General features: G+C 40.2%; 1 protein-coding gene across 4 annotated transcripts in view; it reads right to left on the bottom strand.

The window, feature by feature from the left end:
• Positions 1–18309, bottom strand: part of cep112 (centrosomal protein 112) — a 553075-nt gene that overhangs the window by 488206 nt on the left and 46560 nt on the right. For all 4 annotated transcript variants that reach the window (XM_063030627.1, XM_063030631.1, XM_063030630.1 and 1 more), the window contains exon 5: positions 689–713. In XM_063030627.1, coding sequence (XP_062886697.1) covers positions 689–713 — 25 coding nt within the window. The remainder of the gene's footprint in view (positions 1–688; positions 714–18309) is intronic.

Below are 18309 nucleotides of genomic sequence, written 5' to 3'. Positions count from 1 at the left end.
CCTTTCTCAATGAATTAGCTCACCAAAATGTGTGCCACAATACTCAAGTAACTATTGTTATATAGTGAAATTGGATACTTGTTATGAGTGAAACTACTTAAATATAAAGTGTAACTTCTGGAAATCCATCTGATTTTCCTGAAACAATATTTCCTTTGTTTCCACAATGGATTTGCAGCATTTCAATTCATTTTCCCAATTTATTATTCTTCGGAAAGCCATGGGCTTTTTACGATGAACGTAAACTAGGAAGGCTGTCCTCAAAAACAAAGTTTGCATTTTTCAAACCTAAAAAGTTGCTGAAGTGTAACTTTTGCCCAAGATTTCAACCCAAAATCCATCTGGATGCTATCAATATTATAGTCTTCAGACCTTACATGGTAAAGTAAAATGCTTACATAACACATGGAATAACGCTGCCTCCTTCCATTCAGACACCAGCAAGCTTATTTGACATTAGTTAAGATATTCATGCTATAAATTATCCTCCTCTGGATAATGGCCTGTAATGAATATACATACATATATCACATGAAATTAGAATTTTCACTATTAATACCAACCAAAAGAGATAATTCTGCTTTAGAAACTAAGCACCTTCACTTATTCATCTTAAAGTTTTGTTGACAGCAAGAGTTTCTTCATGTAATCTATATGCGGGTCTTGTTAAACACAAACATAATGTTACCTTGCCACTGTACGTGTGTCTTCGCCTGTAACAAAACCACAAAATAGCAGTAATCAGTATTTCAGGAATGCAAGATGTGTAGTTCAGAAGCATGGGGGCAATGATTACCATCTTATTCAGAAAAATACCACATACTGTCATCACGTATAAGCTTAATGTGGTACTATATTTAATAATCGAAATATGTCTGGCAAGTCAAATGGTGGTTACGATAAGGACAGCTATGAGAACACTACATGATTCTCATAGGCAGGTTTTGAATTTAAAATATTTTATGGCACATATTCATTTGTAAATTAATTCTTCCTTGTTTTAAGTGTTCTCTCTATTTAATGTTATTCAGATGCTTTGGCCAATAGATTAAATACAATAATTTAACAGTACAATTGGCAATATGCTATGCATACAAAAGTATCATTTATAGAATGCACTGCAGTAATTACCAAGGGTATTTACGGCATGGCATCTTCCAAATCGGCAACCTGTACCAAATACAAGGGCATATTCCAAGCATAAAGGAAAACATCAACAAAAGCTCATTGCAGTTTGAGTTTGAATCTGGATTTCTACTGGTAATTACAATATTGTATTAAAAGATGGTGCTGGGAGCTACGATGTTTGTCAATTTTTTATCAGTGACTGGTGAAATTGTTGCTAGTGTGGAGGGTAGTCTTAAGCTAAAAACTGTGTTGTTGAAATGGACTAATAAGTGACACACGGAGCTTAATCCAAATAAATGTGAGATAATGATGAATTTTGGGAGTGCTCATAGTTGTGTCCTAGGGAGTATTGAAGAAGAGGTGGTCTTATTGTGCAAGTTCAACACTTCTTGATGGTAGCAAAGCAAACAGGTACATGGCTAAGGTGGCCGAAGGGACACTGGCCTTTTTGAATACAAGCACAGGGTGGTATGCTCCAACTCAGGGAAATATTGATCAGACCTCAGCTGGAATAACATCTGCAGTTCTGCTTATCACATCATAGCGAGAATGTGATAAATGCTGGAGGACACGCAGAAGGGATTCAACAGAGTGTCGCCTCGGAACAAGCATTTCAGTTACAAAGAAAGAATAGGTCTGATTTCCTGGGAGTGGATGAGGTGAAGTGAGGACATGATTGAGGTGAATAAAATAATAATGGGTATAGATAGAGGAGATTGAATCTGCTTCCATCACCTTTGTAGGCAATGCATTTCAGCTGACAACACATACCTTTTTTAAAATAAAGCCTACTGTTAGCTCATAGCTGGTTCTTTTGCCAAATATCGATGCATTCAAGATTCAAGGAACAGCTTCTCCCTATATGCTCTTATGAAAAGTGTTCATGGTTTTTAAACACCTCTTAATTCTCCCTAAAAAATACAGTAAAGAACCCACCCAGCTTCTCAAAAATCCCCATATAGATGAAATCCTGCGTATACTTAAAAGCTACAACATCCTTTGCAAAGTTAGACAAACTACTCCAGAGGATGTTTTTTAATCTTTATAGTTCAGTGCCCAGTTATCAATTCCTTAATCCATTGAACCACAGACAGAAGATAACATATTTCAAGTTAGCAAGTGGTTTGTTTATTGTCCACATTCATATTGAAGGCACACATTTAACACACTGATGGTTTCTATTTGTATTTCCATTTTCAAAAGAAAACTTCAGAGGATGATGAAAGGAAATATCCCAAGTTTTGGAAAATTCAAAAGGTCGGTCTTAATTATATTACTGTGGTGATGTGTCACACCTTCCAGACAAGTGAACAAACGTGCACAGTTTGAAACCTGTTCATGTGAAAAAGAATCCCATGTCTCTTGAGAAGAGGCAGTTTTTCAATTTAGATTAAATTTTGTTCAAACTTGAAGATATTGGGAGTAGCATTTAGAAGGAGACAATTTTAAAGCAAGTATATATGTAATTTAAAATTAAACATGGAGGGGTTGATTCGGTGAGGATTGGCACATGGATTGGCACCAGAGATTGCAATCCTTGCTTTAACATATAGTTTTAAATGCAGAAATAAAAGTTAAACACGAGTGCCATCCTGAGCCTGCTGGCTGATGAGCAGACTGGCAAAGCTCCAAGAACAGGCTACCACCAGTAAATCCTGCACAAGAGATGGTGCAAGATGGTTGTTTCCTTGTTTATAAAGTAAACCCAGTGTGGTCCTACGTACAAAATTTGGCAATTAGATTTTTACTTTTGATGTACCTCAAAACATACCTTGCAGCCCAAGCTCCACCTATATTTAAACAAAATTGTTAACAACTTCAGGCATAAATTAAAACAACTTAAATATCAAGTTCCCAAATATTCTTCTTTCTCTTTTTAAAGTCTAATCAATTTCAATACTTAATTGCTTCCTCTAAAGAGCAGACATACCATGACAATCTACATGGAAAACATCAATTGCAGGAGATTGAGATTTTATTAAAAAAACTATGCAAATAAAATGCTTTGAAATTTGATATTATCCAAAGTACAAATGAATATAGCTACACTCAAGATCCATTTGTTTTTGATTAAAATATGTGGGTTCTCTGTGCACAGGCTGAGTTAGCTTGTCAGGTAATAAATGTTTTGCTTGAGATAATGTTGAACAGAACTCGTCCTACATCTGTCATAGTTTTAAATTCTCTTTAGCCACTCCTTTTCAACATGCTCAAAATAAACTGACCAATACACAGGAGGAGAAAAGGTTACTAATTTGAACTACAGTAAAATAAACAATCCAAGCCCAATCTGAAACCCTGAACACCATCCACCTATCCAGAGATCAGGTGACACATAATAAGGAAATGAAATTGTCAAAGCTTCAAATAAAAACATTGAACTTTAGAAACACAGCTGGAACACTTAAATACATGTTAAACAAGTTCCATTCTATTTACAGTGCATTATACAAAATCATTAATGAACTTACAATTTTGTTAAAAACAGAAAAATTCCTCCTCAAATATTTATGAGAAAATAGGGACGATCACAATAAAAGCTCTCAGCATTATCAAGCAAACATTTCCTGCTGAGAAGTTGATGTGTGTTCAGTTAGAAACTTAACATGAGCTCAGAAAATCTAAGATGCTGGAGCAGCGACTCAAAGGTATATCAACGGGAACACAAAGCACCTGTAGAGTTTGCCCTAAATGTGTATGGAATAGCTTCTATTGAATTTCAGCAGCACCTAGCTGAATTATCTTTTGATCTATCTGCATGCTTTGATAATTAGTGAAGGTATTTGATTGGATGGAAGATGGTTCGAGTTACATGTGCCAAGATCAAACAAAACACAGGCTCATGACTTGATGCTGGGATGCAGTGATGAAGAAAGAAATCTGACTATAGTTGCTCAAATACGAGCCTTTATCTTGACATGTTTACATACAATGTAATTCAGGGAGCAACACACTAAAATTAATTATAAAATTTGCTAAAATATTTAACAATTGGCCATTGACAATTAGTTTTTGTCTAAAAGATGAACTTTTTTTTAAGAATACTGTTTTTAAAAAGCTCCAAATTATCCTCTACAATTGTTGGCATCCTATTACCTAATTCATTATCACCAACAACTTTCAGACATTAAATATTTATACTCTCAAAATTCACTTAAAAGACACTACTGGTTTCAGTAATATTTTCATGTTAAAATAATTAGATGAAGGAATTAGTACTATGGCATCAAACTAAACAGGTAACGAAAAGGTGAAAGAAATAAACACATACATGTATGTGCACTTGCTTTAAATTTCAATCAAAGCCATAAATTCCATTTAAATTATGTGAAAATTAGTAAGTAAACAAATCTCTTTAAAATAAATGCTGGATAATTATTCTGAACTGCTTAGGTTACCCATGTAATTGGAATCTTATCAATTTACTGCTAAAATTTAGCTAACTAATAGCTGCCTGAGCAGAAAATAAATTTTGTTTTCACGTTTTTAGACCAAGTAAAACATATTCTGATTGCTGTTCCAGCTAATAAATGAAAAAAGGTAATCAATGAAGCAGGATTCCTCATGCATAATTTATTAAAATACTTTTAAATATCAAATATTTACATTTAAAAAGTCTTCATAAAATGTACTTTTGTAATGAGCTGCTCTAAGTGAACAGGTTGCTACTTCCCTGTTATACTTGGTCACCACATTGAGATAAAAACCAACATTTCATTTTAGAATTTAAATCAAAAGATATTCCCATACTTAATTTTGTAATTTTCTATCTTTTAAACTCCTTGGGTTTGAATCTGCTAGTGGTGGTGAACTATGTGTGATACCCCTTTGGTCATCCAAATTTGTGTGTACAATTTGTTGTCCAAAGACTTTCCAATGCAAAATGAAAAACTCCAGCATCACATTAGGGCCTTGTATAATATCTTTCTTTCCTTTCAAATCTTTTTATTGTTATATTATACAGGAAAAATAACATGAGTACATTGAAGTAACAATACTTACAATGCCTCAAAAAAAAATTATCTTAAAGATTGAAAAAAAATTTTGTGATAACAAAAAAAACCTACTAAGCAGAAAAGTGAGAGGAAAAAAAAAGAACCCATTAGGTGTACAACCCCGGAGTCATGCGTCATACAAAAAGCTTCTAAAAATAGACATCAAACCACCAGCAAGAAAAGAAAATATACTAAAAAATTTACAATTAGATCGTGGAAAAATTATATCAATTAACTCAAATGATAATAACGAGCAAATGAGCCCCATCTTTTCTCAAGATTAAATAAAGGTTCAAAGGTTCGACTTCTAATTTTCTCCAAACTAAGACATAGCATCACTTGAGAGAACCATTGTGACAAAGTGGCAGCTGATGTATCCTTCCACTTCAACAAAATGGCCCTTCTAGCTATCAGTGTAACAATTGCAACACCATGTTGGTCAGACACAGAAACACCAGGGCCTTGTATAATACCTCCTTCACACAAGTGAACAAAAGCAAAATCAATCCACAAACAAAAATAAAATTAACAGTTGGCTTAGTCACAATCAAATATGCCAAATAAATGCTGCCAAAAGGTATTAAAATTATTAGAATACCTTAAAAACTATTTAGTAAAAATAAAATTAAAAATCATTTGGGCAATTAAAACAAAGTGCAACTCACTTTATATTGTGTTGGGCACATGGCCAAGTGGTTAAAGTGTTCGTCTAGTGATCGCAAGGTCGCTAGTTTGAGCCTCAGCCGTGGCAGTGTGTTAGTGTCCTTCAGCAAGGCACTTAATCACATTGTTCTAGTGTCTGTGCGAGGAATGGCGCCCCACACAGACTTCCAATCTGTGCCTTGTAAGGCATGAAAATGTCTGACACAGGCCTCTCTTGGTCTGAGTCGATGTTCCCTCTTTCACTTTATATTCAGTTAGTTCTATTACAGATGTTCATCTCCATATAAATAAAAAGTCTTGCTCTTTCTATACCAGGTCTGGCAAATGATTTTCAGTATTAAGATTTACAGCTGTCTTCTAAACATGCTGAAGGTTAGACCCGCACAACTGATTACGACAAATATTACTTCCATAATAAGTCAAATTGGAGGATGTACTGATCCTCAGTGAATGTGCTGGAGCTTTATCAGAACCATATTTATTATCACTGATATACCTCATGATATTTGCTATTTCGTAGAAACAGTACAGTGCAAGGCATAATAATTACTATAAATTACAAAAATAAGCAAGTGTTGTTTATGGATTATTCAGAAATCTGATGGCGGAGAGAAAGAAGCTGTTCCTAAAACATTGTGCGTGGGTTTTCAAGCTCCTGTACCACCTTCTTGACGGTAGGCCAGTGATGTTGTGGGGATGGAACTGGTCTCTCTCTCACGGTGGTGTCTGAAAAGAGGATGCTATCCAAGTTGCATGCCATCTTGGACAATGTCTCCCATCCACTACATAATGTACTGGTTGGGCACAGGAGTACATTCAGCCAGAGACTCATTCCACCGAGATGCAACACAGAGCGTCATAGGAAGTCATTCCTGCCTGTGGCCATCAAACTTTACAACTCCTCCCTTGGAGGGTCAGACTCCCTGAGCCAATAGGCTGGTCTTGGACTTATTTCCTGGCATAATTTACATATTACTATTTAACTATTTATGGTGCAACTGTAATGAAAACCAATTTTCCCCAGGATCAATAAAGTATGACTATGACTATAGTAATGAGAAGAGGACATGTGAGAGTACCAGATGGTGAGACTCCTTCATTATGGATATCACCTTTCTGAATCATCACCTTTTGAAGATGTCCTCAATGGTGGGGAGGATTATACCCGTGATGAAGTTGGCTGAGTTTACATCCCTTTACAGCCTCCTTCAATCCTGCACATTGGAGCCTCCATACCAAGTGGTGAACCAACCAGTCATTATTCTCTCCACCCATTTATCTACATAAATTTGTAAGAATCTTGATGACACCAGGATCTCCTCAACCTTCTAATGAAGTACAGTATAGCTGCTGGCAAGCCTTCATCATGATTACATCAATGTGTTGGGCCTAGGATAGATACTCTGAAATGTTGATGCCCAGGAACTAGAAGCTGCTCATCCTTTTCACCACTGAGCTTCAATGAGGACTGTTGTGTGTTCTTCTGACTTCCTCCTTCTTAAGTCCTCAATCAATTCTAAGGATTTGATTACATTAAGTGCAAGGTTATTGTTGTGATACCGCTCAACAAGCCAATCTATCTCACTCCCATACGCCGCCTCATCACCATCTGCAATTCTGCCATCAACAGTGATGTTACCAGTGAATTTATAGGTGTCTGAGCCATGCCTAGCCACAGTCAGGGGTGTAGGCAGCATCGATGGAGGGGAATGACTCTCAGTCTGAAATGTCAACTGTTTGTTGTCCAGCATAGATGCCATCTGATTTGCTGAGTTCCTCCAGCATTTTGTGTGTGCTGCTCAATAATGAAAAAGCACTTTGATGAAAGTCACCACCCTGAAATACTGGCCATTTCTCTCTGTGTGGATGCCATCTAACTTGCTGAGTATTCCCATCAGTTTTAGTTCTTTTGTAAATTTTAATAAGAGCTAAGAATATTTGGAATAGACAGGCATGGGCATAAGAGTGTTATTTTGGAATAAGCAACCAAAATCTAGCAATAACATCTGAAATATTTTCAATAGATGGAAGTATTCTTTCTCCATGGTTTTCACTACCTAATTAGATGCTTCACCAAATCTGCATTTAATACATTCCAGAGGTTTACGGCTTGAGTGTGGAAAAAACCACCATCTGGCATTTTTCAAAACCTCTAATAGGATCATCTGGTTTTGTACAAATAACCTTTCATGATTCACTCAACAGATTCCATTTGGGATATTAAAAACAAGAATCACATTCCTCCCTTCAATCTTACTTTTTCAGAAATATGAGGTTAATTTTCTGCACCTCTTCATAGATTATTTGCAGCCTAAAACCATTCTGGTTTCTACGGAGGCTCTTTCCAATGTCTTCACTCACACAAACAGAACAAAACTGAATTCCGCATTCTAAGTTTCTTTCATGAATCCTTGGAGTTGTTTCATTTATTTAAAATATCAACCCAAAAATTCCATTTGTCATTAAACCCATGCTTACTGGCATTCCTTCATTAATCAATCACTTTATCTTTCATATTCTGCCTTTCTTACTGTTTTTATCTCCCCTTCTCCTGTCATTCCTTTTTGTGGTTTTTAATTGCTTATGAATGCTATCTTGGATCATACTGTGGCTCTTTCTATAACTACAGTGGGCCATTAGTTCAAAATCTCTTTATAGCAACCTGAGAGATTAAAAATAAATCTTCCAATTCTGGCTAGCTCTTTAAAAAAGGATCACAAAAGCTCCAAACTAGCTCTGTTACATCGTTCAGGGAAGGGAACCTATTTGGACATGATTTGATTTGACTCACTCTCTGCATGATCTTTAATGCCCTCTGAAATTAAACTGTCGTAGAATTACTGAAAGTGTAAAATAATTGTTTCCAAGCAAGTAGACTACAACTTTCTCACAACAAGAACGAACAAAAAATAATTCTTACAAGCTTGGCTCACCTTGGTCAGGATACAGGTCCAACTCTCTTGCAGAATCTTGAGTACCTATGTTCAGTACTGAAGGAATATTGCTGGAGATATCAGCTTTTAATTATTAAACAGCTTTGAATCATTAAGCTGAGGAACCTACCATTTGAACTCTCAGGAAAACATTGTTGTTTGTGGGAACTTGCTTTGTGCAATTTGGTTGTCGTCTTTCTTTAAGCATTATCATTGTTATGATGAAAAAGTATTTAATTGTCTGCAAGATCATTTGGGATGTCCCAAAGAAAGAAAGGGTGCTATAGGAATACACACCTTTTCAAGCTGAGGTAAGTTAGTTCAAAGCAAAAGGATTCAGATTTTGGAAATTTTAAATAAAAGTAGTAATGACAGGAAATGCTCAGCAGGTCAGGAAGCACTTGCTGAAAGAGTAAGAGATTTACTGATTCGTGTCCAAGACCCAACATCTGAACAGGGAAAGAGAGAAAAGCAAGTTTATTTTTAGTTATAGGGAAGGTAGGAAAAAGGTAGCTTGAACAATGGGAATATTTCTGAGAGTCAGAACAAATATGAGATAATGTAGCACTAAGGATCAGATTCTGCCATATTGTCTGTGTTAGGTGAGCCCAGCAAATCAAGCTATACAAATCTCAGTTGAAAAACTGAGCCAAAATCACAGATGGATGACTGTGAATTTAGTCCAGCACTAAAGAATACGCCATTCTTAGGACAAGATGTTAATTACATTAGTTTAACACAACAGTGTAAAGAAATTCCTTGCTCATATGAAGCCCACAGTATGAATTGTACGATAATAATACAGCAGTGTTGGCGCGTAGCCAGGTGGTTAAGGCGTCGGTCTAGTGATCTGAAGGTCGCTAGTTCGAGCCTCAGCTGAGGCAGCGTGTTGTGTCCTTAAACAAGGCGCTTAACGACACATTGCTCTGTGACGACACCGGTGCCAAGCTGTATTGGCCCTACTGCCCTTCCCTTGGACAACATCAGTGGTGTGGAGAGGGGAGACTTGCAGCATGGGCAACTGCCGGTCTTCCATACAACCTTGCCCAGGCCTGCGCCCTGGAAAACCTTCCAAGGTGCAAATCCATGGTCTCACGAGACTAACGGATGCCTATATAAAAATAATACAGCAACAAGTGCAAAACATCTAAACAGTCAAAGTACTACTGCTCAATACTCAATACTATCATCCCCTCAAAGTTCATGAATAAGCTTCAAGACTTTGGCCTCAATACTTCCTTGTGCAATTGGATTCTTGATTTAGTCACTTGCAGATTCCTGTCAGTTCAGTTTAGTAACAGCATCTCCTCCACAATCCCCATCAGCACAGGTGCACCACAAGGTTGAGAGCTTAGCCCCCGCTCCACTTGTTATATACAGTACTTATGCCAGTGAGGCTAAGCACAGTTCTAATGCCATATCTAAGTTTGCTGATGACACCACTGTTGTTGGCCAAATCAGAGGTGGTGATGAGTCAGCATATAGGAGGGAGGCTGAAAATCTGACTGAGTGGTGCACAACATCAACCTCTTAATATCATCAAGACTAAGGAGCTGACTTCCTAAAGTCCATCACCATCTCCTTTGTCTTACTGACGTTGAGGTTTAGATGATGCAGCTTGCACCATTCAGTAAAATCCTCCACCACGGCCCTGCATTCATACTCCTGCCCAACCTTTACAGACCCAACAATTACTGAGTCATCAGAGAATTTTTGCAGATGCCATAACTCGGTATTGTATCTAAAGTCCAAGGTATACAGGGTAAACTGGGAGGGAGCCAATACAGTCCCCGTGGGCCCCCAGTGCCTCTTATAGCCATGTCTGACACACAGCTCTGAAGTTACACAAACTGTGCTCTGCAAATCAGGTAGCCCATTATCCAGGATACAATGGAAGTACCAACCTGCATTGAACTGAACTTTTCTCCCAGCAATCAGGCTGTGTGGTATTGAAGACACTTGAGAAAATCAATAAATATGATCCTCATACTGCTGCCCTGTTTATCCAAATGGGAGTAGGCTCTGTTCAGCAGGTAGATGACAGCATTGTCAACTCCAATGTGCTCCTGGTAGACAAACTGCAGGGGATCGAGGACTGATCTGACCAGGGGTCGGAGGTGAGCCAGGACCAGCCTCTCTCAGGTCTTCATGATGTGTGCGGTCAGGCCACTGGATGGTAGACATTCAAGATTTTTGGGTCAGCCCTTCTTGGCTACTGGGACCACACATGATGCCTTCCACAGAGTTGGGGCCCTTTCCAGGCTGAGACTCAGATTGAAAATGCACTGGAGAACTCCACACAGCTGCTCAGCACACTCCTTCAGGACCTTGGGGTTCACACCACATGGTTCCGATGCTTTGACATGTCTGAATTTCCTCAGAGCGCTTCTCTGGGGAAATTCTGTAGTGCTCTGTAGTGAAGGTGAGTCCATGATGATGGGAGAGTTGGTAGAAGGTGGCGGCTGGGGTAGGAGAAGATCTTCTACTTCCTTAGAACTTTGTGAAGATTCAGCATGAGACCTAAAACTTTGGCAAACTTGTGTGGTGTGGCGGATATATTGACTGAGAGCATCACAGCCTTGTAAAGAAACACCAATGCCCTTGAACAGAAAAGCCTAGAAAAAGTAGGTGACATGGCCCAGTCCATCACAGGAAAAACTCTCCCCATCATTGAGCGCATCTGCATAGAACATTTTCACAGGAAAACAGCATCCATCATCAGGGACCCCTACCACACAGACCATGCTCTCTTTTCACTGCTGCCATCAGGAAGAAGGTGCTGGAACCTCAGAACTCACCTCACCAAGTTCAGGAACAGCTACTGCTCCTCAACCATCAGGCTCTTGAACCAAAGAGGGTACGTCCACTCAACTTCACTTGCCCCATCACTGAACATTCCCACAGCCTATGGACTGACTTTCAAGGAATATTAATCTCATGTTCTCGTTATCTATTACTTATTTATCTATTCCTTCTTTCTGCATTTGCACAAGTTTGTTGTCTTTTGCACAATGGTTGTCCATCCTATCGGTACGATCTTTCATTGATTTTATTATGGTTATTGCATTTCTTGAGCATGCCCGAAAGAAAATAAATCTCAGGGTTACATATGGTGACATAAATGTATTTTGAACTTTGAAGTATAGCAGTGCAAAAAGAAGTAGAATGTGACAGCACCTTTGAGAAGGGAATGTGAAAGAGGTGACCTGTTTAAAGTATAATAGCATTAGGCAAGATGCTGGTCATGAGTCCGGTCACACAGGCTGTCAAACCATTTTTATCTTCTCCTGGAAGGTAGAGCAGAGGAAAGTGGGTAGCAGATATCCTTAACAATACTGTTTACCTTTCCTAATGCAACCCATCATGAAGATGGCCTGGGTGGAAGGATGTGACAAATCAATGTTGAGCTGGGCAATGTTTATCGCTCTCTTCATGTTCTGTTGATCCAGTGCAGAGCATTCACTGTCATTACGTAGTGAATGTTAGGGTTCTGAGGTATGTGGAAAAACAAAGGGACCTTGAAAGTGGCATCACAGGTATATTGGGTTGTAAGGAGAGCTTTTGAATTGAATTGACTTTATTTCTTACATCCTTCACAGTAAAAATCTTTACATTATGTCTCTGTCTAAATGTGCAACATGCAATCATAGTAATTTATAATAATTTATAACAAATAGAATAGTCAATGTAATATAGAATACACTCAAATCTGATGGCCAGGTGGAAGAAGCTGTCCTGGAGCCTGCTGGTCGTGGTTTTGGTGCTACGATACCATTTCCTGAATGGCAGCAGCTGGAATAGATTGTGATTGGGGTGACTCGGGTCCCCAGTGATCCTTTGGACCCCTTTTACGCACCTGTCCTTGTAAACGTCCTGAATCATGGGAAGTTCACAACTACAGATGTGCTGGGCTGTCCGCACCACTCTCTGCAGTCCTGTGATTAAGGGAGGTACAGTTCCCATACCAGGCAGTGATTCAGCCAGTCAGGATGCTCTCAATTGTGCCCCTGTAGAAAGTTCTCAGAGTCTTACTTCAGTGGTTGGTAAGTTGATGGAGAAGATCCTGAGAGTCATAGTCATAGTCATACTTCATTGATCCCGGGGGAAATTGGTTTTCGTTACATTTGCACCATAAATAATAAATAGTAATAGAACCATAAATAGTTAAATAGCAATATGTAAATTATGCCAGTAAATTATGAAATAAGTCCAGGACCAGCCTATCGGCTCAGGGTGTCTGACCCTCCAAGGGAGGAGTTGTAAAGTTTGATGGCCACAGGCAGGAATGACTTCCTACGACGCTCTGTGCTGCATCTCGGTGGAATGAGTCTCTGGCTGAATGTACTCCTGTGCCCACCCAGTACATTATGTAGTGGATGGGAGACATTGACCAAGATGGCATGCGACTTGGATAGCATCCTCTTTTCAGACACCACCGTGAGAGAGTCCAGTTCCATCCCTATAACATCACTGGCCTTATGAATGAGTTTGTTGATTCTGTTGCTGTCTGCTACCCTTAGCCTGCTGCCCCAGCACACAACAGCAAACATGGTAGCACTGGCCACCACAGACTCGTAGAACCGTCCGGCAGATGTTAAAGGACCTCAGTCTCCTCAGGCTGGATTTATGAACATTTGGAGAGGCATATTATGATTAGGAAAAGTCAGCATGGCTTTGTCAAAGGCAGGTCGTGCCTTATGAGCCTGATTGAATTTTTTTGAGGATGTGACTAAACACATTGATGAAAGTAGAGCAGTGGATGTAGTGTATATGGATTTCAGCAAGGTATTTGATAAGGTACCCCATGCAAGGCTTATTGAGAAAGTAAGGAGGCAGGGGATCCAAGGGGACATTGCTTTGTGGATCCAGAATTGGCTTGCCCACAGAAGGCAAAGAGTGTTTGTAGACAGGTCATATTCTGCATGGACGTTGGTGACCAGTGATGTGCATCAGGGATCTGTTCTGGGATCCCTGCTCTTCATGATTTTTATAAATGACCTGGATGAAGAAGTGGAGGAATGGGCTAGTAAACTTGCCGATGACACAAAGGTTGGGGGTGTTGTGGATAGTGTGGAGTGCTGTCAGAGGTTACAGCAGAACATTGATAGGATGCAAAACTGGGTTGAGAAGTGGCAGATGGAGTTCAATCCAGATAAGCGTGAAGTGGTTCATTTTCGTAAGTCAAATATGATGGCAGAATATAGTATTAGTGGTAAGACTCTTGGCAGTGTAGGGGATCAGAGGGATCTTGGGTTCCGAGTCCATAGGACACCCAAAGCAGCTGCGCAGGTTGACTCTGTGGTTAAGGAGGCATACGGTGCATTGGCCTTCATCAATCGTGGGATTGAGTATAGGAGCCGAGAGGTAATGTTACAGCTATAGAGGATCCTGGTCAGACCCCATTTGGAGTACAGTACTGTGCTCAGTTCTGGTTGCCTCACTACAGGAAGGATGTGGAAACCATAGAAAGGGTGCAGAGGAGATTTATAAGAATGTTGCCTGGATTGGGGAGCATGCCTTATGAGAATAGGTTGAGTGAACTCAGCCTTTTCTCTTTGGAGTGATGGAGGATGAGAGGTGACCTGATAGAGGTGTATAAGATGATGAGAGGCATTGATTGTGTGGATAGTCGGAGTCTTTTTCCCAGGGCTGAAATGGCTAGCACGAGAGGGCACAGTTTTAAGGTGCTTGGTAGTACGTACAGAGGAGATGACAGGGGTAAGTTTCTTTTTTTTTAACGCAGAGAGTGGTGAGTGCGTGGAATAGGCTGCCAGCGATGGTGGTGGAGGCGGATACAACAGGATCTTTTAACAGACTCCTGGATAGATACATGGAGCATAGAAAAATAGAGGGCTATGGGTAACCGTAGGTAATTTCTAAGGTAAAGAAATGTTCAGCACAGCTTTGTGGGCCAAAGGGCCTGTATTGTGCTGTAGGTTTTCTATGTTTTATTTGGGGGTCCATATCAAACTTCCTCAACAGACTGAGGTGACAGAGATGCTGTTGTGCCTTTTTCATCACACGTCAGGTGTGTACAGACCACGTGAGGTCCTTGGTGATGTGGATGCCGAGGATCTTAAAGCTGTTTACCCTCTCAACCCCAGATCGATTGATGTCAATAGGGGTTAGTCTGTCTCCATTCCTCCTGTAATCCACAACCAGCTCCTTTGTTTTTGCGACATTAAGGGAAAGGTTGTTTTCTTGACACCACTGTGTCAGAGAGATGACTTCTTCCCTGTAGGCCACCTCGTTTCTGTTTGAGATAAGGCCAATCAATGTAGTGTCGTCGGCAAACTTAATTAGCAGATTAGAATTGTGGATGGCGATACAGTCATGGGTATACAGGGAGTAAAGGAGGGGACAGTACACAGCCCTGAGGGCTCCTGTATTGAGAGTTAGAGGGTTGGAGGTGAGGCAGCCCATTCTTACAACCTGCTGGCGATCTGACATGAAGTTCAGGATCCAGCTGCACAAGGCAGGGTCAAGGCTGAGGCCTCTGAGCTTCTTGTTGAGCCTGGATGAAACTATGGTGTTGAATGCTGAACTGTAGTCCTTCTTCTCCAGATGTGTAAGGATGGTATGTAGAGCAGTGGCTATAGCATCGTCTGTCGATCGGTTGTGTCGGTAGGCAAACTATACAGGGTCCAGTTTGGGTGGTAGCAAGCTGCAGATGTTATCCCTGACCAGCCTCTCAAAGCATTTGCATATTATTGAGGTGAGTGCGACAGGCATGTTACCTTGGTCTTTTTTGGTACAGGGACAATGGTGGATAATTTGAAGCAGGAGGGCACTCTACACTGGGAGAGGGAGAGATTAAAAATGTCTGTAAACACACCTGACAGTTGTGCTGCACACATCCTGAATACTTGCCCTGAGATGCCATCTGGTCCCGCAGCCTTGCGACTGTCCACTCGTTGGAAGCATCTGCGTACCTCAGCCTTAGAGATGACCAGGTTGCAGGCTTTCCTCGGAGGCTCAAAGTTAGCAACATCGAACTGAGCATAAAAGCGATTTAGCTCATCTGGGAGAGAGAGGCCGCGATGTTGGCAGCGCCACAATTTTTGGCTTTGAAGTCTGCGATAGTATGCAGCCCTCGCCACAAGTCACATGTGCTACTCGTTGTGAATCTTGACTCAATCTTGTCCCTATATGACACATTGGCCTTCATAAATCAGGGGTTTAGGTACAGAGTTGTTATGTTATGATCAAGTTGTATATTAAAGAGGCCAAATTTGGAGTATTTGTGCAGTTTTGGTCACCTACCTACAAGAAAGAAATCAATGAGCTTGAAAGAGTGCAAATAAAATGTCCAAGGATGTTGCCAAATCATGAACTCATGAGTTTGAGAAAGCTCCAATAAGTTACGACTTTATTGCCTGGAATGTAAGAGAATTGGGAGATCTTACAGAGGTATACAAAATTATGAGGGGTATAATGTAGAGTGAATACATTCAGGCTTTTTCTCCTCAAGTGGATGACAGTAGAACTGAAGGTCAGCTTTAGGGTGAAAGGGGAACATGAGGGAAACTTCTTCACTCAGAGGGTGGTGCAAGTGTGGAACAAGCGGCCAGCAAAAGTGGTAGATGCAGTGTCAATCATGACATGCAAGAGAAGTTTGTATAGGTACAGGAATGAAAGGTATGTGGAGAGCTATGGTATGGATGCAAGTAAATAGGATTAAGCAGAAGACCAGGCCAGCACAGTGTTTCTGTGCTGTTGTACTCTATGACTCAAAGCACTTGCCACACCAAGCTAAGGAACAACCCATCAGGACTCTCTCTGTGATACATCTGTATAAGTTCAAGAGAGCCATGAAGCACAAATTAATCTTTCCAGATGCTGACCAAATGGTATTGGCAATAGGCTTTTTTGATCATTGCATCAGTGTGGAGAAACCCGATGAAGTTGCTGATGATACTAATACCTGGGATCTTGAAGCTTTTCTGCAGCAGCTCTAGTGATGAGGACAGGGCTGTGCTCAACACTGCTCCAGCCTTCTGAGGTCAACAGCCATCTCTTTCATCTCCTAGGTTGTTGCTCTGACACTATGAAACAAGGTTTGCAATCGATTTCCTTTATTCCATCTCATCATGTTGTTGATCTGGCCCTTAACAGTGGTGTAATCTGCAAATCTGAACAACGAATTAGCTTGCATTTGGCCACAGTCATTGGTACACAGGGAACTGAGCATGCATTCCTGGAGAGCAACATTGTTGAGGGCGAGGGTGAATTAAATTTTATGTGGAGAACTTGTAAGTGCTATATACTAATTACCTGCCTTCAAAATAGGCCCTCAAAATATCAGTGATTGCACTTCCGAAGTGAATGGCTGGTTGTAAAATGTTTCAGGATGTCCTGGGGATGTTAAAGAAAATACATATTGTTTTTACATACTGAAGTACACATCATCTTTTTCTTCTATCTACTGATTCTCACGTTCCTACAAATAAGGTAAGAAGATACACAATAAAAGGTAGGAGACTCAGAATTAGAGAAAAATGAAAAACAAAGAAAACCCAGAGTATGTACCCCACAGACATTTAGTTTGCACCCTATCACAGACATTCCCTATTGTCCCCATGTCTCCATCACAGTAATTTAAAACATGCTAATCCTCTACCTCTTATAGCTCTTGTGAAAAATTCTTGACCCTAAACGTTGACCCTCTTTTTCTCTTCATCAATGCTGCATGACTTGCTGAGTGTTGATTTGGAATTTCAGTAATATTGGCTTCAGTGTTCACCATGAACACTGAAGCCAATAATTTCAGGTGCAGCACGGCACTCCATCAATTACTTGTACCTAAAATGTGGCACTGGGGGCAAGCAACATTGTGATTGATGACTGCACAGTATATAGGTCTTTGCATGAATGATAGCTTACAAAATTCATGCTTAACAGCTTTTGGAAACACTGGCACAGTTCCACAAGCACTTCCATCTAAGCACATTTTTTTCCTATGTACACTATGTTTCAAATATGGGAAAGTCTAGGACCAGAAGGCACAGCCTCAGAAAAGAAGGATATCCCTTTGGAACAGGGATGAGGAGGAATTTCTTTAGCCTAAGGGTAGTGAATCTGTAGAATTAATTGCAACAATTGACTACAGAGGCCAAGACATGTGAAGGGTTTCGGCCCAAAGCGTCAACTGTACTTTTTTCCATAGATGCTCCTTGGCCTCCTGAGTTCCTTCAGCATTTTGTATGTTTTGTATGTAACATTTAAAGGAGAGGTCGATAGATAGCGTAGCAATTAGCATAACGCTATTATAGCACCAGCAACTCGGCTTTAATTACACTGCTGTCCATAAGGAGTTTGTATGCTCTCTCCATGACTGCATGGGTTTCCTCAGGGTGCTCTGGTTTCCTCCCACTTTCCAAAGACATACGGATTAATTGGTCACATGGATCTAATTGGGTGGTGTGGGCTCATTGGACCTCATTGTCACGGGAAGGATGTGAGACGGATGGCAGAGATGCCAGGGGTGGGGGATGGCATGGGTGCAGACACACCCAGCCCTGAAACACCAGGCAAGGTCATTTGCTTCCAAACAATTGGGTTATTGATAATTACAGGATGTGTATAATGTG

The sequence above is a fragment of the Mobula hypostoma genome, chromosome 22 (genome assembly GCF_963921235.1).
Source record: "Mobula hypostoma chromosome 22, sMobHyp1.1, whole genome shotgun sequence".
Classification (NCBI taxonomy): Eukaryota; Metazoa; Chordata; class Chondrichthyes; order Myliobatiformes; family Myliobatidae; genus Mobula; species Mobula hypostoma.
This window is presented reverse-complemented; position numbering and strand designations above follow the sequence as displayed.